The sequence below is a fragment of the Argiope bruennichi genome, chromosome 8 (assembly GCF_947563725.1).
Source record: "Argiope bruennichi chromosome 8, qqArgBrue1.1, whole genome shotgun sequence".
NCBI classification, from domain to species: domain Eukaryota; kingdom Metazoa; phylum Arthropoda; class Arachnida; order Araneae; family Araneidae; genus Argiope; species Argiope bruennichi.
Window position 1 is genome coordinate 44,873,149 of NC_079158.1, and position 27,915 is coordinate 44,901,063.

General features: G+C 32.3%; 1 protein-coding gene across 1 annotated transcript; it reads right to left on the reverse strand.

Annotated features, from left to right (window-relative positions):
- Window positions 1-27,792, reverse strand: LOC129980977 (procathepsin L-like). Its single transcript, XM_056091535.1, has 9 exons — window positions 27,679-27,792; window positions 23,672-23,848; window positions 20,687-20,839; window positions 16,370-16,519; window positions 9,327-9,450; window positions 7,023-7,123; window positions 4,888-5,048; window positions 3,555-3,665; window positions 1-282 (listed from the first exon to the last, which is right to left on the reverse strand). The coding sequence occupies exons 2-9, from the start codon at window positions 23,804-23,806 to the stop codon at window positions 183-185; spliced, it is 1,035 nt and encodes a 344-aa protein (XP_055947510.1). The 5' UTR covers window positions 23,807-23,848; window positions 27,679-27,792; the 3' UTR covers window positions 1-182.
- Between the last annotated feature and the right edge of the window lie 123 nt (window positions 27,793-27,915).

The following is a 27,915-nucleotide window of genomic DNA, read 5'->3' on the forward strand; positions in this document are numbered from 1 at the left end:
AATTATTTTCAGTCATTGAGTAGAAATGGCACTCCTGAACTTTTCTCAGAATTTTTTACTCAATAAATAAAACTGAATAATAAGTAACAAAATAGATGCTTGTAGAGAAAATGTTCCAAACTGATAACGTTGTCTCAATCGCTTGAATTTTTCCAATAAACCGTTGGTCTCCAAATTTGCATCTAAACTAAAGGATAACTTGCTTTACTGGCGATACCACACATATTGTTCCTATTTCTTGCCACTTTCATGTATCCTTTCATTCCCCAAGAAGTACCCCAACTGAAAAACAAACAATATAATACAAATTTATCAAATGGATTTAATCGAACGGAATATTTATAAAAACAACCGTCTCGGAATTTTAAAAATTGGAATTAATCCCACTAAAATAAATTTCTTTTCACCTATTTTCCTTGTGCAATGAAAGCTGAAAAATCTTCATATTAAACCAAAAAACTTCGAGAGCATTATTTGCGATTCATCCTTTTAAAAAATAATACAACTTTCACTGCCGTTGATTTTTTGCTATGAAATCAATTCAAGCTGCTTATGGAATGCACTGTACCTATTTTATTTTAAAATCCTTGATAAGGATCATTCTTTGATAGATTCAGAAAAAATGCTAGAGATCTATATTTCGTAATTATTATTCGCAAATGGCATGCAAAACTTTTGAGGCCTTACCAAAGATCCGTAATTCTATGCGGTAAGAAGAGAATAAGACCTTAATTGGAGATTATGCGAGAAAGATTTTGGGAGACCACTGCCGCTTGTTATTAATTTCAATTTGATTTCTGTATAATCAGCTTTAAAAATGTAATAACAAACTGAATTATCAAAACTTTAAAACACCTGCAGGAAAATTGGTACCTGTATCCTGAAAATTAAAATATTAATAATAATAATGTCATTTTTAGCGAAATGTTAAACAAATTCCAAAATCTTTTAACGCAATATGCATATTTTTATACAAATTTTGTCGGACCTTTTGAGTTGTGAATTTTAAACCAAGTACAAAAACAATTAGATATTTGAGAAAATTTGAAAGCAAGAGAAAGATTTTAAGAATAATGTTCTGATGTTCTAAAAAATGCTATACTTTAATTTAATTAATACGTAGAGTAAAAGCCGGGAAAAAAATGTAAGTAGAAAATTAGTTAACCTTGAAAATAATATTAAAATTTGTTGATTCATCAGAGTGTGACCTACTCTGCCTATTTACTTATAATCTGGCCTTGGGACCTGATGTACATTAAACCTGCCGTCGAAAATCAGATACCATCACTTTTGATTCTATTTTAAACATATGATGTCCTTACAGTAATAAATTTCATTTAGCTTCAAATCGAAAAGTCAATATAACTGCACTAGTTAATGTTCTAAATTACATGACACAAATGCGGCAATGCATTAATCTGTCCCTTCACCCAATAGAACGATATTTTTCGGATGAGTAAGTGTAGACCATTATAGGGAAAATAAATTTGCGGATATTGTTACAAAAAACATTCACCTGTAGTTGTGCGTCCAGCATAAGCCGGATGCAGGGGTGTTTGTGCTCCGGGGAAACCCCGGAATTCCGGGGATTTTGAACTTCGATACCCGGAAATTCCGGGGATCGTCGTTCAAAAGGAAGTAGGAATAATAATGAATTATTTATTTTGATCTGGGTAATTTTGTTTGCTTTGAAAGCAGAAAACGCAAGGTCAGTGTGTGTGGTGAAAACTTTTCCTTTCTTTCTCCAAAGGCAGTGATAATGCGTGAAAAGGGGGAAAAAACTTCTTTTTTGTTCTTTCCTTATTGCGAGTTATGACTCATTCCCCCGGTTCTCGGACATTCTCTTCTGGATTCTTTTCGGCAAGTAGGCGCGGCAGAAAAAAAAGGGAGAGACTTCGTTCGACCAGAAGTGCGATCACGTGACCTGGGTTCAAAGGTCTTAATTTTGCGAAATTAATGGTTATTAATTTTGCAAAAAAAGTAATTCATTGAACTTTTATTATTAGGTCATTCAATACTTCATAATCGTAATTTTTCATTTCTCCCCCCCCCCCTTCTCGAAACTCCAAAATGTCGGTAGTAAGTCCGTAAAAGTTTCCGGGGATTTTTTGGGGTCCCACAAACACCCCTGCGGATGGTAGAAAAGTCATATATTTTTAGACCTTTATACCACATATATGTTAAAAAATACGGTGCACAGATTGTAACAAAAAAGTGCCACCGAAATGCGTACAAAGAATTGTGTTGTTGCTTCTTATGGCACTTGAAATTGATAAGCCCGCTGTAATGAAGACAGCGACTTCCGATAAGTTGCGCCTCTTGTTTTAGCGGCGCAAATTATTGCCAAGAGTACAACTTTGCCTCTACTCACGTCACAACTCTTTTTACGGGGCGGACTTCATTCATACATTTCATTCACTCAACCACAGATTGCAATTTAGACTTGAATGAGAGAACTATCAGCCCTGATCCAGTACCCCCAGTGGTATTACTCTCGACATGGAGGACTTTGCGACCACGACAGATTTATACCCGCGTCAGCTACCACACATGCGGAGGGTCTTCATCGGGCGGGGCTCGAACTCGCTACACAATGGACGCGAATCCAACGCTCTACCAACCAGACTATCCCGGTCCACAATGAATGGTATTTGTAGACATTAACAACTCATTAGATTGGAGATTAATTATTAAATATTAAAAGGAATTTAATTGTTAAATAACAGTAACCACTCCGCGTCTAATAGATTCCAGCTCGCATTATGAACAAACTCGAAAGAGAAATTAATTCATTTGAGTTAGATGACTTTCCAGCTCAGTGTGACATCACTTGCAATTAGCCAGAAAAAATTATAGATTTCGGCTTCTACGGATTCCTGCATATTCCAGAACCTTTTTTTTTTTTTTTTTTTTTTGCCAAATGGCACACAATTTGTCTTCAAGGTTGAAGTAATGAACTAGGTGTGCATCAATAATTTCTGTAGATTTTTTCTTTTTAATAAAGAAGTAGCATAGCATAGGAGTGGTGTTACAGATTCGAAATAATATCCATGTAAGCGACCTTGGCAATACACACACACACACACACACACACACACACACACACATATATATATATATATAAATATATATATATATATATATATATATATATATATATATATATATATATATAAGGTTTCTGCTCTTATTCTGTAATATTTATTACAGTGCAATTTTTTGAATAATTTCGAAAAATTGCAATTTAATTGCAAAAAAATATTCAATTTTTTGAATATTTTTTGCATAACAAATGATTTGCTGACCAAACGGGAATTTAGAACGAACATCCACTATTCTGTCGTTTTACTAATCCAACAGTCCTCTTATCGGACATCAACAGATTACTAAGGATTAACTGAATTTCAAATTTTTTCCAGGTTTTCCACTCTTGGGGGCTTTTTAGTATATTTTTAAATGGTGCCACAATAACCCTCAATCAATTATTCCTCTCATAGCTATAACCTCAAATGTAATAATAACTACAATTTGTTTTGTAAGGAATTTCGAATTACCTATTTTTAACCAACCAGTAATCCGTGCCATCTTCTGTTCCATAACCAATCAGCGTAACTGCGTGATCTAGTAGGTTGCTGCTGCATTCAGGATCGTCGTAGATACCCTCTCTAAAATTAAAGAGCAGATCAGTTTCATACTGCAATTTTTATGAAGATATATCATTATTTTCAAGTAATAGGACTTTTCTATGAAAAAAAAAAAGAAATATTGAAATGATTTCAAATCATTTATACTATTTACAAGTGATTACAATTAAACTGACACAAAAGCAACTCCATTTCTACTGAACGGATTCGAATGAAATTTTCATATATATTTATATTTTCACATATTTGTTATTTAAACCCTAGAACCGTGATTTCGATAGGAAAAAAATAGTTTGAAATTTTTCTAACAGGTGGCGGCACAACGGCGAAACTATTCAAAAATATAAAAGAATGACATAATATTTTGTTTATTAAGGCGCCTGTGTACTACTCTATGTGCATACCTTGCTGGTCAGCAATATCCTAAAAACGTACCACCGCGATATCATCGGCCGCATGAAATGTTTCATTAGAAATGAAGGATATATTTTGAACTATGATGGCTTTCAAGTTCGCTTCATTACTTACATACCCTTTGTGAGAACCCTGCAGCCAGAAGTCACAAGGGTTCAGATCTGGTGATCTTAATGGCCAAGCAAATGTGCACATTTTTAAGCAAATACATTTTTATGTAGATATATCATTATTTTCAAGTAATAGGGCTTTTCTATGAAAAAAGGAAGTATTAAAATGATTTCAAAGCATTCGCTCTATGTACAGGTGGCCGCTCTATGTACAGGTATTAAACTGACTCCGACACAGCTCCGTTTCTACTGAACGGATTCGAATGAAATTTTCAAATTTTTGTATATTTATTATTTAAAACATTGGGCCGAGATTTCGGTAGGAGAAAATAATTTGAAATATTTCTAACAGGTGGCGGCGTTGTAACGAAATAAAAAGTAAGAATAAAATAAAAGAATAACAGAATATTTGATTTATTTATTAAAACACCTGTGTGCTCTATGTGCATACCTTTCCGGTCGACAATATCCTAAAAACGTACCACTTCGATACCAACGGTCGCATGGAACTTCATTTAGAATGAAGGCTATATTTTGAACAATGCAGGCTTTCAAGTCAGCTTCATTAGTGAAATACCCTTGACGGACTTCTGAGAAAACCCCGCAGCAAGAAGTTATTAGGAAATTATTGTCATTTGTGATAGATGTAATTGTTTTGAATGGCCTTGCCCATCTGTTAAAATATAAAGCCAGTGTTTTACATATAAAAGGGGACTTACTTGTATGTCCTAAAACTGCGTGGTCCAGCGTCTATTGCAACCGATATCGGACCCACAGAGGCTACTGCATCACGAAGAGCTTTCTCGTCCCCTGGTGGCAATTCTACGAAACCTGTGATTTTTGCACCCACGTGATTTGGTCTGAAGTTACAGTCGCCTTGCTGAAGAGAAAGAAGAAAAGAATGATTAATCGCACAATATTTCCTGATAACTGGAGTAGATATTAAGAGATCAAACCAGTGATGCATGGAAGCGATATGAAGACAAAAAACATCATATCACAAGGAACTGTGTGTAGAGTTTCAAAAAAATAATATTAAAATTTAGTAAAATAGAAAAGCACTTTCAAAATACGAGTAAATTTTAACATAAAATACACAGTATATGCAATATCTCATGCGACATTAGAATATGATATGAAACTTTATTAGTCAAATGTCAATTAATTTCACTGGACATGTCCCCAAAAACTGGTTTTAAAATTATCTGCAGTTTCTGCAAACAGAAAATACGTTATTAAATCTCGATGTAGCTCTGTTTTAGACATGAAGCAGAAGCATTTATGCATGATTTAGGAAGATCGGTCTTAAGATTCTATCATATTATGCTCATATAAGAGTACAAGTAAAGTAAAAATGAATGAAGGTTTGTACTCTTTATTAATGAATCCCTATCTTGTCCGTTCCTAAAAAGACTGTTGGTCTGAAATTTAATCCCAACTTAAGCTCTAAAGAGTTAGACTTCGTGGATTCAGGGTATGTGTGAGGGTAGCTATCAGTCTGGATGATGACACTGACATGCGTTTCATTCCAGGAGGCCCCGTCAGTTATATGGTCAGTTATATTTCATCCAAATATCCATCTATGCTCATGTGTGATAAGACAGTTACATATATCGTCTTGATTCTAATGCGAAGCTTTACTATGGAAATATTGGAAATAAGTTTTTTTATATAGACAATAAATTTGAGCTTACACAGATCTCACCTTTTCAATTGTTTTTGGTGGTCCGTCGAATGAAGAGACGAGCAAGCTCGCCAAATTTAAGTCACATGCACTATACTTGGTAATGCTCTTGGAAGAAATATAGCAACACTCCTTCTACGCTTATAGGATTTAAAAACCTCTCTTTCCAAAAAATGGAGTTTATTGCAACAATCTATAATTACCAGCCTGATTTTCAATATGAAGGTCCTCTATGAGACTTGTGTGATCAAATTCTCCATTTGACAAGTGCCTAATATGCCATAAATATAATATTTCCTCCTTTATTTGTATATCTTAATAAAAATTCCTTTTTTAAGTCATAATGGTTGCTGCACAATATTGAAAATGATCGTACAATGTTTCATTACTTTAATCATCTCAGATATTACATGTTGTGCAATTTCTAGATTTGTTTCGTTTGGTTATATTAACGTCCCGTTTGAAGCAACACTAGGGCTATTTTGGGACGGACCTCGTAATTTTGAATGACGGTCAGACGACGAGGACGACACCTGAGATGGCACCCCCCTCTCCACACCACACCAGCGGGAGGACGTTTGGTCATGACGGATTTAACGTGCAACAGGCCCCCTTATACGACGGTTCTTCGGTGGAATCGGGTCACGAACCTGAAACCCTCCAGTTCCGAAGCCGAGACCTTACCACCAGGCCACCGCGATCCTCGTGCAATTTCTAGATAAGTACATTTAAAATCTTTTTTGTTCCTTCTTTTCTTAGCTAAAAAAAATCCCCTCTTTATAAATAAGGGAATTATAAATAATATATTATTTTGGAACTTATATTATTTAATTTATTAAAGAATACAGATATAGAGCGATTATGATTCATCTATTTTGAAATAAACTCTTCATACATAATGAAATAGTGATATTTGCTCAACTAGTTTATATACGGTTATGTATTCAAACTATGAACATTCACATAGTTTGGTATTTCAATTGGTATTTTATATAAAGTTGATATACATTAGTGACATCATCTATATTACTATTAGCTAAAAGGATTTAAAAGACATAACATATTGCTTGTTAAAGTGTATTGCTTTGAATGCTATGGAACGTACCACATGGTACCATAATATATAAAAGGAAAATAAGCACAAATAATGCATAATAAATAAATTCTTACCGATGCTGTATAGGGATATGACTTTTCAGTATCCACTCCTTGAGATCTTTTAATGTATTCAAACGCAGCTGTCATCAAACCACCATTGCAACCATCGTTTACTATAAATATATTTTATTACGTAAAAAGCTCAATAAAGAGTTTAGAAATTTAAAGTTTTATGAATTTAAATTAATACAACAATGCAAATATCATATTTCTTTAAATGCATTCAAATGCAGTAGCCATCAAACCACCTTTGCAAAGTCTACTTACGGTAAATAAAATTTGCTTATTGGCTTTGGCGACCAGCTGATTATTGTTTATATTTAATTTCACTTATATCACCTAGGTAACTTTATATCCATAATTTTTTCAAATTATCAGACTTTAAACCCGTAGTATTTTAATTGTCTTACATATATTCTTTCTAATTTAGACCAGTCCCATAATATTTAAGTGCTTTTAAAAACATAAATGTATGATTTGTGTATCTTTTACGTTTCGTAGCATTGTAGTTTCAATTTTATTCGTCTTTTAAGCTGCACAGAATTTAAATTGAATCCTTCTTTTTCAATTTTCAAAAAAGAAATAAAAGCATTAAATTCAATATTTGATGAAACAATGAATAGCAGTGTAATCTGTTGTTGAAAAATAAGCAAAAAAAATTAAATCATCAAAACAGAGGGGAAAAAAATGTGCAAGGCTATTAGGTCTGTATCATTAAAAGATAATTTTTAAATTTTGAAACAGTGTAAAATTTTCTCTTTGTTCATCAATATTTTCGGGAGTTATCGAGGAAAAGCAGAAAATTTCAGATTAATTTTTAATTAAATAAAAATATAATTAAAGTTTTTAAAAAAAATAGATCGATGGTTCACATTTTCTTTCTCTATGGATATATAAGTGCCAAATATGATAATTATAGGTCAAGCGGTCTAGCTGGTATTGCGCAGAGCCAACACACACACACACACACAAACAAACAAACAAAGGGCTCACAAGAATATGTGCTTTATATGACAGTCGATTTCAAATTGTACTAATAGTGTTTGAAAATTGGCACACTTTAAAATTCTTTTGCCATTGCTTAGCTCTGACGTTAAGCCTTAATTGCAAATAAAGGGTGTCCTAAAATTAAAACAAAAAATTTGAATTTGCCGCCATTCGTGAAATAAAGTGATGGCAACCCTTTAAAAAAAACATTTGACAGCTGATAGTTTAGGGTTAGTAAAAATGGAGCGTTAAATGACAGAAAAGCGTGTTAATGCAAGATTTCAATTAAATAAAAAAACCAATTTTTTTCCTTTAAATTGGTATATTTTTATTGAATTGTAAAGTACACAGGATAGGGTTATGTACAGAATAACCCTTAGGACAAATGGCCTCCACGTTTTTGCTGACAAATACGCACTTTTTTGTCGAAATTTCCCATGCCTATTTTTCCTATATGTGGCTGGATTTCTCTGATGCGGCATTAAATTTCCTCCTTCAATGCATCGTGCTTTTTAGCTTGATGGCATAGACCTGTGAAATATCCCCATAAAAAGAAATCCAATGGTGTTAAATCACGCGATCCAGGGGACCAATTCTCAGATTTTTGAACTGTGGAAGCCAGGCTTTGTTATTTTTGTTCGTTAAGTTGTTCTATCGTTTAACGACCCATATTTACTAACCCTAAGCTATCAGCTGTCAAATGGTTTTTTAATAGGGTTGCCAATACTTTACTGCCCGAATGGTGGCAAATTCAAATCTTGCGTTAATTTTGGGACACAATTTACAACAATATTTTTTAAAAAAATTTATTAAAAGTATGTCTTATACTGAAACCTATTCAACATGGAAAAAAGATAATCTTCATATTTTGATCATCAATAATGGAAGGAAAAAAAACCGTGTTGCGATATTATTAACCGTAATGAAAACGATTTGAAATTTATTTTAACCATAAAATGTATTTTTGTGGAAACAAAACTTAAATTTTTCCTAAATCAATTAAACATTCGAACGAAATTATGTAGTCAAAAATTGGCAGCATTGAAAAGATAATCTATTGAATTTTGAGAAGATGTAAAAATAATTTTTATGCTGCAGTATTTTCGAAATCTATCGGGGCGAAATGCCAAAATGGCGCTTAATTTTTTTATTAATTAAAATTCTGATTAATATATCAGAAAAAGGGCTCTAGGGGCACATTTCCTTCTTTCGAAGTATATATACACCAAATCTGTGAATTACGTATCAAAAGGTCTGATTTGTAAAGTGTAATACACACACATACGCATTCATTTTTATTATTAGTAAAGATAAAGAAGTGATGGTTACTATCATTAGTTGAACACTCGACCAGCTGTTGTTCGCTGAGAGCGACGAGGTTGTCGGACTTCTTTTTCTGCTGACCCTCCAAAGAACCGATGGCAGAAAATGCCCAACAGGCACCACACATTCTCTGAAACAGAATTTATATTTTTCAGTCATGGGTAACATAACTGTCTAAACAACTGGTTTCTAGTTCTTCAATAAATAATGCCTTTAAGTTCATAAAAATTAGAAGCAATCACACGATCTAGACGGGCATTGTTACATTTTTTTCTCTCTCTTTCTCATGCACACACATACTTTGATATTTGACTTCGGTTACTGATCTACACATCCAAAATAAAAGGAAAAGTCAAAGAGCTAGTCCCCCAGTTTCAATTACTGAAATGATTTTGTCAATTTTATATTATTTCAAATGAAAGATCATTTATCTAGGTATGTCCAAGATGGTTGCGAGTCTCCCAGCACTCTACACATCCGAGATAAAACCCTATTCACCGTGCAAAAAGGGAAAGAAACTCAATCCACCCTCCGTTTTTGAAATATATTGTAAAGTAGAATTGATATATTGACCTAACTCCCAACTTGACCAACCCCTTTGACTTTGACCCATCCTCAAGTAATAGACCAATTTTCCCAATTTGGTTATAATTTCCCCTTTAATCAGTATATCTAATAAGTCAGAATCTTTGCTGTTCAAGTATAATTTTAAATTGTACTTTTATTTAGTGTGATAAGATGTAAATCATCAAAGTCGATTATCATTAATACATTCATATGATTAATGCCGTATCGTATGTCGTTGAAGTCGCAGCTGCTCCCTTATTAAGCAATCAATGATCGCAGTTTAATCAACTAAAAATGAAATATGAAACTTAGATTGCAAGTAGAGAGATAATCAATTTTTGCTGTGATACGAAACGAAATATGAAGAGGATGAATCTTTCTTTTTCGACAGTTTTGTAGTAGATACTTACACTCATGTTCATAAATAAGGTTAATTCAAGAGTCACGCGGAAATCGAACTCTAAAATACATATATCACCCGTAAAATGACTACACACATCTTCAAAAATCATATGCAAATTGCAGGAAGCCACCAAATGACATGAATCGTACGTCACAATGACAAGAGTGTAAGAGAGTAATGTATAAGGAATACAGGCAAAGGAGGCAGGCAAAGAAGGCAAAGAAGTAAGATTGTTCGCAAGCGCTTTATAAGCCTTTCAGTGCAATAACCGCATAGTTATGACACAAAGGACGCATTTGGATGATTTTTTACGTGGTAGAATTATCGACCGTCAAGAATGTGGGCGTACCCAGCTGGAAGTATCCGAGGAACTTGGAATCGCCCAGAGAGTCATATCCAGGCTTTGGCACCAATTCCAAGATGATGGTAATGTGAGTAGACGTTACAGTACAGGTCGCCCCCAATGCCGAATGAGGACAATTATTTGGCAATTACTGCCAAAAGAAACAGACGAAGAACAGCATTATACCTGTCTCGTCTTCTCTCTTCAGCCATTGGTACGACAGTTTCAAGGCAGACCATGTACAGACGCTTAGGGCATATTGGTCTATATGCTCATAGGACTGCCAAATGTGTTCCACTTACTGCGGCTAGCCTGGAGTAGAGAGCATGCATTGTGGACACCCCAAGAGTCGGCTTGTGTGATGTTTTCCGACGAGTCCAGGTTTAGCTTGCAGTCTGATTCTCGCCGGACTTTCATATGGAGAGCGCCAGGTACCCGTTATCACCAAGAGAACATCATTGAACGACACCGTTACGATGGAGCAGAATTGCTCGTTTGGGGAGGAATTATTCTGGGTTCCAGAACTGACCTCCATGTTCAAATTGGAACCATGACAGGCCAAATCTATCGGGACGTCATTCTGGAACAACATGTACATTTGTTTCTGGGCGCAATATGCGCAGAATTTGTGTTTATGGATGACAGCGCCCGTCCTCACCATGCAAACATCGTAAACGAATGCCTTCGATCGGAGGATATCACCCGTATGGACTGGCCAGCATTCTCAACCGGACTCGAATCTAGTAGAGCATGTGTGCGACACGCTTGACGGACGAGTTGCAGCCCGTCAACCACCTCCTACATGTCTACCGAAACTTCGAAGAGCATTGCTTGATGAGTGGTGTAATATTCCCCAAGATCATATCGATAATTTGATACTCAGCATGCCTAGGCGTTGTACGGACTGTATTACATCGTCTGGGAGACATACTATGTATAAACCATCATATCAACCATGTAATATTAATTTTTGTAAATAGGGGTTTTTTTTTTTTTTTTTTTTTGTAATTTGCTCCAATGCGGAAAAAATCACAATTTTTATAAATGATATCAAACATATAGCATCTTTTTTGCTCTTTACCTTTTGTTTAATAAATATGCTTTACAAATAATTTACATTTATTTTGCTTCTGACTCTTTCTTTTCCTGAACTTGCATTATCCTTAATTTATGAACATGAGTGTAATATAATCTAGAATAGGATCTAGGAATCTCTGGTTAAAAGTAATCGCACTAATTTAAATTAAACTAATGCATTTTAAATATGAATCTTTGAGCACCAAAGGATTCGTACTTTAAATGTATGATAGTAAAAATTACTTTCTGTACATTAAAAAATGATATATTTTTTAAAATTTAGCCTAGACTATACTTAGTATTGACAAAATCCCTGGAGTGGCCTGTTTTGTCTAGTTGTAAATTTGAGGAATATATGAAACGGAACATATGTGAGCCTAATACATATCTTATCCAGCATCATGGGCAAGGTACTCTGCCATTGGTATGGTGCGGAAATTTGGAGATGGTGTGCCGTCTCAGGTGTTGTCCTCATCATCTGATCAGTTCAAAATTCCGAGGTCAGTTTCAAAATATCCGTTGTGTTGTTTTCAAACGGGACGTTAATATAATTGAACTTAGTTAAATAAAATAAACTGAATCTCTGCCTCTGCCAGGGAAAAGATGTCTCAGTATTCAATAGGAAAATTATTAATGAAAAAAAACTTATTTTGATTCTTCTAATTTTAAATTAGAGCGAGATTTTCAAATAAGAACTGGAAAAATAAGAAGAAAATAACGGAATAAAAATGTCTGATATAGGAACTTTAATATCTCATTTTTTTTCTCCAAATCTTATTAAGTTTCAGGAAAAGTGAATAAAGAAAAGAATTTATTAAAATTTAGTAAATTATATCATTGATGTAAAACAAATTTCTTTGCAATTGCTATAATACTTTATCTTCTTCTATAATTATTAGAAACTCTATTGCAGTTAAATGCAATGGAGTGTAATTTTAAATGCAATGGAGATTTTTGAAGATCGGAAAATCATTTACGAAAAAGCAATACACCCGTGTTGATGTTATGTCAATATTAGCCCCTTTTTACACATTCTTTTCCTAAATTGCATCAACATTTTTACTTTAATTTCCTTTTAAATTTCTCAGTAACAAACATAATTTTCTATCTTAACTCTATAAATGTCAAAAAAAAAAAAAGTCACATTTTATAAAAGACGTAGAAAACAAGTTGGAAAGAAAGAAATAGTAAAAAAATTATTAAATTTTTGAAAATAAAATCAAAATAATTATGAAAAAATCATTGTTATTTATACATTTAAAAAAGCTATTAGAAGAAACTTATGTTTCTTTTTTAAATTCATCTTCTTTAAATCTAAGAAATTAACTTTCTATAATTATTTTTAGCACGAAAATGATGAAAAACTTTTGGTATATATTTCTATATATTGAAATTTCTATAAATCAAAATTTCTATATATCGAATTTTATCTCCGTGAATCTTCAGTTTCTATATATGGAGATTCGAATATATATATATATATATGTATATATATATATATATATATATATATATATATATATATATATATATATATATATATATATATATATATATATATATATATATATATATATATATATATATATATATATATATATATATATATATATATATATATGTTACCGTTAAAGTATATAATGCAGTTATTTCATAGAATACCTAGTTATTCCATGAAATAACTGATCGTGTCCGTTAAAGTGTGTAATATGTTATTCATTTGACACTTTAACTAGTTATTCTATGAAATAACGAGGTATTCTATAAATTAACTAATGAGAAACAGTTAAAGTTTAAAATAAACAATTTATCTCAAATGAAATTAAACTAATGATAGACAATTAAAATGAAACAGTAGCAATTTATCTAATTTATGCAGTGCATAAATGGTATTTATGGAAACGTACCATAAAATCATTTGTTACAACAAGGATTACTAAAATGACACTTGGAATTACAAAGAACATTGTTTCTAAAACAAAAACATTTTTTATTTCTAAAGCAAACAAACAAAAACATAAATGCAGTAGGGGTGGAAGGTAAATGTATTTGTCATGCGAGATATATGATATAGATTATTTTACACTTTAACGGGCTGCAGATCGTTATTCTATGAAATAACTAGTTAAACCATGAAATACAAGAGAGTTTTACACTTTAACGGACACGATCAGTTATTTCATGGAATAACTAAGTATTCTATAAAATAACGGATTTCATACTTTAAAGGTAACATATACACAAATACAAAGGTAGAAATTTATTTAAATAGACATGACTAATCGAAAAGAGAAAGATAAAAAAGGAAATATTTTTGCCCATCTAAAAAAGGCATTGGAAAGGAAAATAGAAAAAAATAAAGAATCCTTCATGTGACATAAAAGAAACAAGAAACTTCAAAGACAACAATTCGATTTTTCAATACCAACAAGAGAAGAATTGTGAAAGAACATACAGGTCGATATCGGAATTTCAGAGAAGGCTTAAGAGAGAGAGATGAATTAGATACTTATCACTTTCATTTGAGGCGTTACAACAAATCCTCCGTTCTTTTATTATAATTGCTTTTCTTCCCGCTTTCTTCATCAAAAAAAAAAATTTGATGTCAAACTTTTTTCTGTTAATATTTCCTTTTATATTGATTGCTTGGTTGCTGGACAGCTAACCAGAAAACGATAATCGAAAGAAAAAAAAAACTGAAAAAGATTTCAAGTAATATCCAATATTGTATTTTCTTTATTGATTAGGCAATGATTGATTATTTAATCACACATCTTTATTTCATTCGTTATACTGAAATATATAGATATGGGGACTAAGATAATCTTGTCTTGTTGAATACATATAGAAATTCAAATATGATGCATCGTATAACGCTAATGTGAAGTCCAGTGAAATCAAGATTTATTGATTGTAATTAAAAAAGACAAAACTGCTTTTAAATTTTAAGGTTTATTTTTTACTTTACGTATCAATATTAAGAATTTAAAAAATATCAAACTTAATGCATATAATTCATATATTTTTTGATTCACCCAGTTTGGCATGTTGCAAGGAGCCAAACCCACAAATCAAGAACCCATAGTAAAGGAAATTGCTGTTAATTTCTACTAGTCAAAACTACATTGGAATATATAAATATTGCATGAAAAAATAGATACATTTTCGTATACGTAGAGAAAGAATTGTATTCATCAAAAAACTCACATTCGGAAATTTGATGAATCATCACATTTCAAACCTCTTTAAGTTCGAAAACATATTTTTGGCATTATGTCTGCCTGTTTGTCTGTGAAAACGCTAATTTACAAACACTTTGAGTTAAAAAGATGTAATTTAATATATAAATTTTAAACCAAATTTATATATTTCTACAAAATTTTAAATGAAATCCATTTAGATGGAGTCTATTTATCTGGCTATTACTGTAGAAATGAACTTTATATCTTCGAAACGTATAGAATTATATAAATAAGTTTTGGTATACAGATCTAGCATCTAAAATGAGAGGACAGATTTCTATTAAGTTTTGTGTCAAATCAGTAAAAATGTTGCCTGTCTGTCAATTTACACTTTCACATGCATATGTCAATTTGCAATTACCATTGCGATTTCGTGTCAAATTTTGGTTACTATTCGATCGGAAGAAAAGGCGTTTGAAATACGTATTCTTCACGACAAATTCTGCAAAAATGCTAAACTCACAACAAAGATCTATATTTCGTAATTATTGTCGACAAATGCCATATAAGACATTCGCTGCCTTACCTATTGTCCAGGACATATGTGGCAGGGGCGGGGGGGGGGGTTAAAACTTTTAATAGAGAAAATGCGGGAAAATTTCGTGGAAACTTCTATTTCTGTTTTACATTGGAGTAGGATGTTTTCCAGAAAAATTTTGTGAGGAAATTGATTCACATGTGTGCTTCAATTACAGTTGAGAAGTATTTGGAAATCAAGCCGATTGAAATGAGCAATTTTCATCTAAGATGTGTTATTAGATATTTTGGAGGTAGAGGTGGAAGAGAAAGGACTGACGGCATGTCTACACATCATGAGCTTTCAAATGAAATAGAAAGTGGTGAAATTGGATCAATAATTGGGGCTGTATAACTGTTTCTTCGTTTTACCAATTATCTTAATTTGATAGATTTGCCTTTTGGTAGCTCTATTCAAAATATTTGTTTTTATCTTACATGCGTTCAATAGAATTCAAAACTCTTTTAGCAATATCAAAAATGAACTTCAAAAACGAATTTTCTCCTTTTGTTTTTACTTTCACTTATTTAGCTATTTTCTTATATTATGCCAATAACATACAGATGGCAGTAAGAAATTGCCCGTTGGTAAGCCACCTGATATTATCTCATATTTGCTTATTTGTGTATTTTTGTAGCAGATGGACCCAGTTGATTCTCTAAGACAGTTATGTGCGTGAGAGAGAGAATACGACTTCTGAAATTTCCAAAATGATTAACTATTATTGTAAGAAACATTCAATGTTCCAGGAAATAGATCATATACATAGCGACACTTAGTAAAAAAGTATCTGTCCCCCTGATATCATCCCGAGTTGGGAACCCCTCCCCTCCCACACACACATACGCGCAATTTTATATTCATAACACCAATTCAAGTCAATTAAATACAAGCTCTTACTTGATCTTTAACGCCTGTGACTAAACCATCGTTTCTATGGTCGATAGAGGAAGGAGCACCCAAACTGGAAGTTCCTACCCAAGATGAGCTGTTACTCTGGTAGTCTATATTCTTGTATCCTTTCATGTGTTGGTTGAATTCCTCATCTGTCTGGTGGTGAACAATTAAAAATGAAATAGAAAGCTTTACTGCAACTAATTATTCAGCTAATTCAAAAACCAGCAAAAGAAACAGCAAAGGTATTACAAAATGATTACATATGCGTGACATGCGCGTTGAGAAAGTATAGTAATCGTCAAAAAATTCAAACTCGAGATTGTGACGAATCTCCTCATTTGAGACCTTCTTGAATCTCTACATTTAAGAGACCTTCTTCGGAAAACACATTTTTGGAAAATGTCCATCTTACTATCTATGACAAACTCCCAGGGGGGGGGGGGCACTTCGAAATGAGGATGAGATGCTTCCGGCATGATGGCTGAATCTCGCCACCCTGGAGGGTACACTAACAGGTGGGAAATCTGACTCCTCCCATCGATGACGGGACGTACTTCTTTCGGGGAGGGTTGTACCGTGGCCGGTGACGGCCCTTAGGACTCAACCACAGTTCCCGCCAATGTTGCTGTTGCGGCGGTCTGGTCATTCAGTTTTATGGTTTAAATCCGTGTGCCTTCGCGGCGGGTCGGAGAGTTAGATGGCTGACTTACTATCTATGACTCGCGAACGCTTTAATCTAGAAAAATGAAATTTGGTATACGGTCTTTATACCAAATTTATAGATTTTTATGAAATTTTGAGCACATTTCGTTCAAAGGAAGTCTGTCTGTCCGGCCGGCTATTCGAATATAATTTAACACGATAACTACAAAATGAGGAGAGCTAGATAGATAAAATTATATACACAGAATTAACATCTATAGTGTAATCATCTTTCCAATTTTGAGCCAAATCCAACAAGGAATTGACCGTCTGTCGGTCTGTACTTTCAGAAACATGTAAACGCGATAACTCAAAGACGCAATGACTTAAATATATGAAATTTGGTATGTGATTTTGTGACTACAAGTGAAGTTTTGAGCCACATTTTTTTCTATCGGTTGGTAAAAATGCATCTAAAACACAAATTCGATTTTCGGATAACATTAACCGAACGCCAGGCATTAATTGCGAAATAACTCGCCAAGAATGGCTAAGAACTCGTAATAACTCGCCAAGAAATGCTAAATTCACTCCAAAAGTTAATATTTCGTAACTATTGTACGCCGATGCGATGTAAGCCCTTCTCTGAAATAACACCTTTATTACAGAGTAAGCAAGAAAATTTGGGGGGGGGGGGGACCAACCACCCTGATTTTTTAAAATTTTTTTATTTTTATTTATTTTATTTATTTTTTATTTATTTATTTATTGTAGAAATCATTGTAATCTTTGGAGTCGTGGGTTACTGTGTAACTACCGTTGCTTAAATGGCGAGCATGAAATCGCCGAATGATGGTTTTATCACGATTATTAACGAACAAATACTGTGTATAGAATAAACGTCAATGCTTTGCACTCTGTGTAGAGCAACTTCTGTTTTTTTTTTCCTGTATCATATACGAAGTATTTAATCCTTAAAAAATTCGAATTCCTAATATTCAAGTTCCAAAAAGACTTTTTTCGTATTTTCGCATTTAATTTATCTGTAATCAGTACAGCTTTAAAAGCATTACAGATAGATGGCTGAAATTAAATACGTGTATATTGCATCAAATTTATTCATTTATATTAAATTTTGAACGAAATCTATTCAGAGGAAGTTTGTCTATCAGTCTATCTAAAAGCATTCGAACACAGTATATTAAATTTTGAACGAAATCTATTCAGAGGAAATTTGTCTATCAGTCTATCTAAAAGCATTTGAACAAAATATATTAAATTTTGAACGAAATTTATTCAGAGGAAGTTTGTCTATCAGCCTATCTAAAAGCATTTGAACACAGTATATTAAATTTTGAAAGAAATCTATTCAGAGGAAGTTTGTTCTATCAGTCTATCTAAAAGCCTTTGAACACAGTATATTAAATTTTGAACGAAATCTATTCATTGGAAGTTTGTCTATCAGTCTATCTAAAAGCATTTGAACACAGTTACTACTGAATAGGGTGCACAGTTTTAACATGTTAATTGTAGGTCCGCAGTAAATTTTAAATCAAATCCGTTGATTGGTTGACCATCTGTTAATCTGTATGTTCTTAATCTTGAAAACACAATTATTACACTAGCGGGTGTGGTCTCCATAAATCTTTCCCGCCTGCTATCTAATACATGCATTTGTATATTATTAACCTCATCCCATTGTTGAAAAATATAGTTAAAAAAATCGTCTATCAGCGTGCGTTCTTAGGTTATTTGCGTGTGTTTAGAACATAAATACTAGCATCTGTGCAAACACCATTCTTTTTTTTCTATTTAAACGAAATCTAAAAAAATCTATAGAATTGCAATTAAAGTTATATAATGAAATACTAAAATTAATTTAATGATTTAAATAAAGTCATTGCGTTTTTAAATTATAGAATTTACATATATGCAAAAGTACAGACCGACAAACAGTGAACCTTCTAGAGATATTTAATTTAAATTTGATATATATATTTGCATTTTAGATATTAAATCTGGTACCAGTTTTGTACATCTAGCTTTGTTCATTTTGATGCTATCGTGTTAATTTTTATTTGGACTGCCTGACAGACGGACTTCCTTTGAACGAGGTTCCTCAAAAAATTGATAAAAATTTTCAAATCTGCTGTGTAGATTATAAAGCGAAGATAAAGGTTTTTGGTATGATCTAGTTCACAGACATACAGAGGGACAAACATAATTCCAAAAATATGTTTTTCGGTCTTAGAAAGATCTGCAACATGAAGTTTTATTGAAATCTGAAGTTCGAATTTTTTTTGACGATTGTAATACTTTCTCTTCATATATGATAAAATAAAAACGCAATGACTTAGATAAAAGAAATTGGTTTGCAATCCTGTTACTAAAATTTTAGTTCGGAGGGAAATTTTGGTTTTAGTCAACTGAAAAAATGCTCCAAAGTGAACATTAGATTTTTTTTTCACAATACAATGAAGTACAAAACGCTCGTGTTAGAAGGCAGAAATAAGTGCACTCTTGACATTCATGATTTTCAATTTCTCACGCCAACAATGTTTATTTTGGGGAAGGGATTGATAATACTTTGATAGGAGTATTCTGGAAAATTTCGAAGTCTCATCAGTTATTCCTCATTATTACTTACACCATCTTGGATAACGATATAGTCATTTAGTCTTAATCATTTAATATCATTTTTTAATATTTATTTGAACAGAGAAATGGCATGAAAGAATGTGGTTATTCAAACATAAAAAATTGGGAAACCTGATCTAGTATATATTGCTACGAACCTGTAATGTTGCTTTCCAGCACAATTAGTTCCATCGCAGAAAAAATAGTTTACAAATAGCTCTATTGGATGCTGATCAAATGCCGAATCAGTGACCCCCGAGCTTGGCGGCAAATTTGGCGACAAAGTGTATGATAGTAGAACCATCAGGAATTTGAGCGATAGAATTAATATGAGGCGAATTATGCTTTATTCTTCGAAAACCTTCTCTGCTCTGTTCTGGAAGCTATAAAAAACCGTCTGCCCAAGCCAAAAATGATATAGTGAATACGAGTTGACTTAACGACGAATTAGTTAGATTAGTCCAGCGTAATGCAAGCGTTGAGCGGAATTCAAGTGATTAGTGGTTCAAAATTGAGCCGTGCGCCGAGTTTTGGAGAAAGTATTCAAGTAACATCGATTTATGTATTGAGTAGTTAATTGTATAGCAATGAGTCGACAGTTGGGTACATCTAAAGCGAGGAGATTGTGAGGAATAGCAGACGTTTGAAAAGACATTAGTTCAAATCTACGTGGGTTCTCTCTTCCTATTGAGTTTTGTCTAGCCACTTTGTGTGCTGTTGGGGTTTTACTACCGATTACTACTTGTGCGGTGTTGTTCGTTGTAACTTCTTTTGTGTAATGCTTGTGTATATCTTGACAATGTTTTGTCTTCTGTGTATTCGTGTCTTTGTGTTAATAAACGTAGTTATTTGTTATTCAGGTCTGTTGACTCTGTTATCATACACTCACTAGAGCTCACTTGTTGATTTTAGTGGAATTTCATCTGCAACAGTGTAAATAATTGAGTAAAAAATCGGTAATGAAATTGGATTTTCATAAACGTGAAACAAATGGAAATCAGCGAAATGTGTGTATCTAAAATCAAAATGTTTGTTTCTTACAAGGTCCGAATAAGCGTTGCATCCTCTGGTGAAAGGCAAGAGCCCGAAATGAGCTCTGATGTTATGCAGAAAGCATTCCAGGACTTGAGTCTCCCACAGCAGTCGGCGTTGTGCTTCTTCATCGGCGTCACGATACACTTTGCAGTATGTTCTCTGCAATGAAAAACTGAAATGAATTTAGTGGTTTGAAATAATAGTGAAATAATTTGCAGTTAAAAAAATTCAAGGATATTGGAACTTCTTGTCCACACTCTCGTTGAATGATAATGTTTTAGACTTGATTCGTCTATCTTTTCATAAATTCACTCTTAATGGTAATTTTAAAATATTTATGTTTTATATGTTTAAAAATATCGGATCATTGACAAATTCGTGTCCGATTTCCATAGTTCTGTTTAGTTATATAACGTCCCGTTTTGAAGCAACACTAGGGCTATTTTAGAACGGACTTCGTAATTTTGAAATGCAATCAGATGACGAGGCTGACACCTGAAATGGCGCCCCCTCTTCAAACTTCCGCATCACACCAGTGGTATGACATTTGTCTCCGACGGATTTAATGTGAACCAGACCCGCTTATATGACAGCTCTTAGGACAGAACTATGAAATTCAAAGTGAATGAAAGAGAATGCAGCTGATGAAAACTTTCTAATAAGACGCCACATATACAGATTAAAAAGCAGCCCAGTTTAGAAGTAAATTAATTTTTAATGCAAGCCGAAGTAAATATCGAAACGCATCTAAAAAAGTTGCAGTAAGTGGCGGCGATAATTTACCTAATTTTAACTATGTCTAGATCGAAAATCGCAAGGAAGTTATAGAGAAATGATAATTTCAATATTCCTATAGAGTACACTATCAAGTATCCGGTTAGAAATTATCCGGTTTCTGTACTATTAGGCCTAATTTTCTTTTATCATTATTAAATGAGGGAGGCAAGGCATTGTATTGGCAACATTGCCAAGGTATTCGAAGCGGCGTCTGCTACGATCCTCCTACGTGTCGTGTGCGAAATACAAGTTGTAACAGGAAAAGAGCAGCGTTCTGCTCGTTGCTCATTATTTCGTCAGGGTGTAATGGACCTGAATTGTTGCTACTGTTTCTGATTCGTAAATTGTTCTTGGGGGTATTTTTAATGTTTTTTTAGTATACCATAGTGAATCTAAAAATTTATGCTTTAATGTGAATAGTTTATATCATTTAACTTACTTTTTCTCTAATAAATACTGAAACGTGCTGTGTAGTATATAAACATTAATAAACAACTAATATAGAGGCTTCTATTTTAACTCGACACTTTACCGGCAACTGCTTCTATGATTTATTGGGCCGCGATCGCGTTCACATTTTTCGTGGCTTGAGATAAATGGAGGGCGCAGTACTGAATACGAAGTGAGAAAATACGCAGGAGTGAATATATATATATATAGAGAGAGAGAGACGCATAATCCACGATTTTTTGAATAACAAATAATATTGCTATTGTTATTTTTAAATATGCGTTCCAAATATCTGTTACTTCAATCATATTATTAATTAAAAATTATTACTTAATATTAAATATAACATTTATTAATTGTAATTAATACTTAATTTACTAATTTAATTAACGTGTGATTGAATTAATTTATCTGTTTCAGCTTACTTCTTAAATTTTTTTTTCGAAACTATTTATTTAATTTATTTATTAGAGTGAACCATTTTCTGGAAAAGATGAGTTAAAAATATGTCATTTCTTTAAAATGTTTACTTTAGTCCTATATTCTACCAATAGATGGCGCCAGCAGTAAACAGAGTACATGTAATCAAAGTCAATCATGTCACGAGCAATTAAAAATGATCTGTATGGAATAGTGCATCATCAAATACGAATATCGGTCACTCCCGTAAAGTGGAGCGGTGACTTCGCACTTTCCGGTGAAATCACCGCTCCGATAAATTTCAGTGATATGCAATTCAATGATACGATACGATAATTCCAATAACCGGTCCGTTCACTTTTCAATCCAATCACAGATTTCTTTCGAGAGCTTCCATTGGACAGATCGTATCGATTGTCACTTTCCAGTAAAGTCACCGCTCCGGCAAATTTCAGTGATATCGTATCGATTGTTACTTTCTATCGTGATCCAAAACCTGTAATCGAAATATCATCAGTAAGATCGTATCAAGGATTTGAATCACACCCCTCTTTAAAAAGTATTGATCACTTGTATTTGTGACTTTTTGATATTGGTTACGTAATAACCGCTCTGAAAATATTCGTCATCCCTATATATATATAGTGAATTTTGGTATAAAAACTTTGTCTTCTGGTATTGTTGGGCAAGGAAATGAGTTCGTAGAACTCCGACCTATCCAGATTTTTTGGTATCCGGCTTACCCTTCCACCGCATTAGGCCGGATACTCGTGAGTGTACTGTATTTCTGAGCTGAATAACTCGTCTATAAAATAGGTAGAAAATTACTAAGCTTCCACAGCACGTCCATCGCCTACAGGAGGGTAGGAGTGTTTTTTATTTCAAATTTCAACCTCCGATGGGCCATAAAAATACAGAAGAATCGACAGCAAGATTAATTTATTATGAAAATTATATTCATGCATGGTTACTTTTTTACATAATCGCTACGAATATTCGGGCATTTATCAGAGTGCTTTGGAGCAAGTTTTCGACCCCCTTTTCGAAGAATATGCGCCATTGGTGTAACATGGACTTCTGGAGTTCTTACGTAACTTATGGCACTATTGATAATTAAATCTACTCTTGGTTTAATCTTTCAGTGATTCAACAGAGGTTGAAAAAAAGACCCTCATAATTTGATAAATTAAATCATTACCCGAAAACTTTAAAAAATGCCGATTATATTCATACATTGGAAGAAAATTGAGGTAACGCAATTGCAGATTGCTGATTTTCGGATCTCCCAGTTCACAAATCTTTTTCGTTAAGAGAGAAATTTTAAGAAAAAGAAAACTTTCTTACCTTAAATAACTCCCAGTAATCATCAAAATCTACATTTAAGGTGTCAGTAGAAACTTCGTACAATGTGAAACAAATGAGAATCAGAGCAGGAAAGATCACTGGAGTGAGAAATGAATTATTGGTAGTTCCACGCATCTTCTCTGGGCAATATGGCGCAGTAAGCTACAAAATCGTAACCTATGGAGAAAATAAAGTGGATAGTAAATGTTTCTGCCTCTATGTAATGAAATTTTTTTCACATAATTAAGATTTACTAACATGTTCTCAGATAAGTTGTTGACTATAAACATTTTATCTGAAATATTTAATCTGTAGTTGAATTCTCATTATACAAACTATTCAACAAATTTTTTGAAGAACTTGATTTTTTTATATGGCTTTTAGAGTTTTTAAAATCAAATAGCAAAAATTTTGCAACAATAAGCACAATAAGCCTAAAATCAATAGATTTTAGGCTTAAATGCAGTTAATTTTGAAATTTCTACTGTTCGACTTTTCATATTTGTGCATTTTTAAGACTGATTAAATTCAACTAATGCATTTTTAATGTTTTCCAAATAAAATTTATTTAGTTTTTAAATCTTTTGAACATATTAAATTCTTTTAAAATTCATAATTAGCAATTTCTTAATTTTTAGTTTGTTTTTAATGTGTTTAAATTAATTATATGCATCTATTAAATACCTTTATGTTTTATAATAATAATCTTGTCGTTCCCTTATTATAGTGTTTTGTATATATATGCTTGTTGTTTAATTTGTAATGCGCTCTGTAAATGGATTGTTTTACTATAGATGTCCTTTTAAATAAAGAATAAATAAGGCGATAATGAAGACATATGAAAAATATTTAATTATTTTGATGTTAATATAAATGATAATAATATAAATAAACGCACAAAATAATTAATGATTTAGTTAGAGAAAGAATAGCAACTCTTAAAGTTATATCGATGCCAAAAATTAAGTAATATTGGATGTTTTTTTATTGAATGCAGTTACCAGTTAACACTTTTTTTAGGATGCAAATTTTCGATGAACCTTGTTTCATAGGCATTATCACAAACTGTAAAATAAATGCTTTTCTTGCAGAAACATCATATCGAAACCACCAATATTATCTATGAAAGAACGTGAGATCGTAAAAAAGTGAAAATAGAATCAAAACATTATTTAAACTTTCAGTATCTATGATAGATAAAAATGTATTTCATATATTTGATGGCTATTCAAGTAGTGGTCTAATCGTTAACTTGTGAACATCCAAAAGCAGGCATGTATTTCCAATAAAAGGAATATTTTAAATTAATTTTTTTTTTTTACTTTTCTCGAATGAGTAATATACATAGAGAAAATATTGTAATCGTTAAAAAAATTTTAATATTTTGACGAATTTTCATGTTTTAGACCTCGCTGGGTTCGAAAAGCACATTCTTGGAATTATACCTGCTTCTCTATGAACACGATATATTCAAAACGGTATAACTCAAAAAAGTATAGAGCTAGACAGATGAAATTCGGTATATGATCCTTACACCAAATCTGTAGAATTCTATCAAGTTTTGAGTAAAATGTATGTAGAGGAAACCTGTCCGAACAGCTGCCTGAAAACAAGGGAATATGATAGCTACAGAACATAAAGAGCTAGATAGATAAAATATGGTACACATGTCTAACAACTAACCTGTAGATACAATAATTCAAAATCTCACAGCTTATTTAATGAAATTTAGTGACTATCTTTTTACTAAACTGTTCATTTTATTAATTTAAATTTAATTCGGTTGTAGAAAAAGCGTCTATATCCGACTGTTTTTGCTATACTAAGAAGAACAAAACTCTCATGTTCTAGAATTGGGAAAAATTGAAAGGGTTAAATATTCAACCTTACTCAAACTCCATAGTTTTATGTGGTTAATGAATAAAAAAGGTGGACAGCATCTTTATTAGTGTGTGTATCAGAAAGTTTTGCCACTCATACCACTGAATTATGTTATTTGAGTTAATTAATATACTGGTGAAAAAAATTTAACTTTACTAAACCCCCCCCTCGGTGTTTTAATCGTACTTCATAAAATAATCCGGTGAAAGTAACATTTTAAATTTCAAAATTAATTTTTGGTATTAAATTTGACTGTGTTAAGAACCTTCGAATTTCATTGTTTATAAGTATTTTAGAGGCAATTCATTATTTAGAGAATTTTATCCTCTATCTCTAGGAAGATCGGCCAATCAAAAGATTTCGTTTCAACGAGATGGCTGCTGATTGGCCAAATCCCATTTTTTAAAATTGTGCCTGTCTGCATAGTCCAAAAATAATACTTATAACATTTAATTTTGCTAAATTATCATTATGCTGAAATTATACATCTGTAATGTTTATCTAAATCCGTCAACGTGTACTCGCCATGTTTTTCTCTCTAACCATGTTTAGCTCAGCAAAATCGATACATATTTACATATTTTACTAAGCAAAATCGATACCTATTTACCAAAATTGTAAATAAGTAATTTTGGACTTTCTTGCCCCATTTCTGTTTTGATATCTGACTGGAATACAAAATTGAAAAGAGGGGAACATTGCCACAGGTGAGAAGATTGATAACGATACACTGTCTAGACATACACCAAAATTGTAAATATGTACCAATTTTGGACTTGCTTGACCAATTTTTGATTTGCTACCTGTTTGAAATGCAAAATTGAAGGGAGGGGAGCGACAAATCGGTTAAAAATGTAATATTAACCTACTTGTCAAATAAATTGATTTGTAAAAAATCCCAATTCTTCGAATTAAAAATTATTAGGATAAGATCAACACACTGTCAGCTACATCTGATCAAGTACCAATCTGTTTCATAACATATATATATATATAACAATATTTATTAACATAGAGCATTTGCTTAAATAATATATTCTGAGCAAATATGGATTCTACACTCTCGTTAATCAAAATAAATAATTAAATAAAATTTATATTTTTTTAAAAATACAAAAATAAATAAATTACGGGTTGATTAAGTTAAAAAGTCTGATAAAATATGAATCGTAATTGAAAAGTTATTTAACGAGAGGCCTCATAACTTGCATTTTTTATCGATCCATGTTAAGTCTAAAATGCCTATTCAAATATCTTCCCTGGCGAACGAAGCTTAACACAAAACAAGACATACTGAGAAGTATATTAGCCCTTTTTTGGATGATATTTTTCTTTTTTGTGGAATAAACCAGGCGGATATAATTTATGATCTAGATTAGAAAAAAGATGTTTAAAAAAATTATAGTATAAATATATAATATAAAATAATTAAAAACAGTATGATGGAAATGTCCATCATCATGCAAATTTACATGTTAAGCTCTGTATAAAATTTCAATGTACTTCTTTTTTAAATTTCTCCACTCATTATCGCTTTTATTAGCAAAAAAATCTCAGATTAGTTATAAAAAAATATTCAAGAAATCGCTCGTTTATTCCAACCACAACAAACAGTGGAATGACAAGTTCAAACCTATAATGATTGTGACATTTGATTTTTGTTTGTCAGCTACATTTCTTATTACACAATAGTTGTGAAAAAGGTTGCCAACAATAGCAAATTTACAGTACACCTGTTTAGAGTACAATTTTTTGTTCACTAAATGGTATGATGGAAATTTCCATCATCATGTAAAGAAGTGTTAAAAATCGAGAAGAGAAATCTTTCCTTAATATTTTCATGCATTCTTAACTCTTAATTAAATAGATCTACTTTATATACATATATATCAATGAGCGCGATTATATAAATCAAACTTTTGCTTTTAAAAATTAAAAATTTAAGCTGTATAGAGCTGAGTTATTAACAATAGTTGAATTTTTACAAAGCACGACTAATTGAGTATTCATAATTTTTCAATTGCCTTCTGAAATCTAAATTTTACTGCAAACATGAATATTTATTAACTGATAATTTATTCATTGATCAACATAATAATTTTCAATTAGTTTAGAGTATGACTTACTTTTAACAAACTGTCACTGCATGACTTGTCACTTATCTCATCCGGGTAATGATGACACGTTCAAAACACTGCAGTATAAAACTTGTAACAACTGGCCAATATATTCTCTTTCTTTAAAAATACTTGCAGAAGGGATCCTTTATTTCTGTTGGAGGAAGGGTATTATTCTGTAAAATGTCGTAAGGTGACATTTACAAAATATCACCTGAAGCTATTTCTTTAACAATGGAAATCATG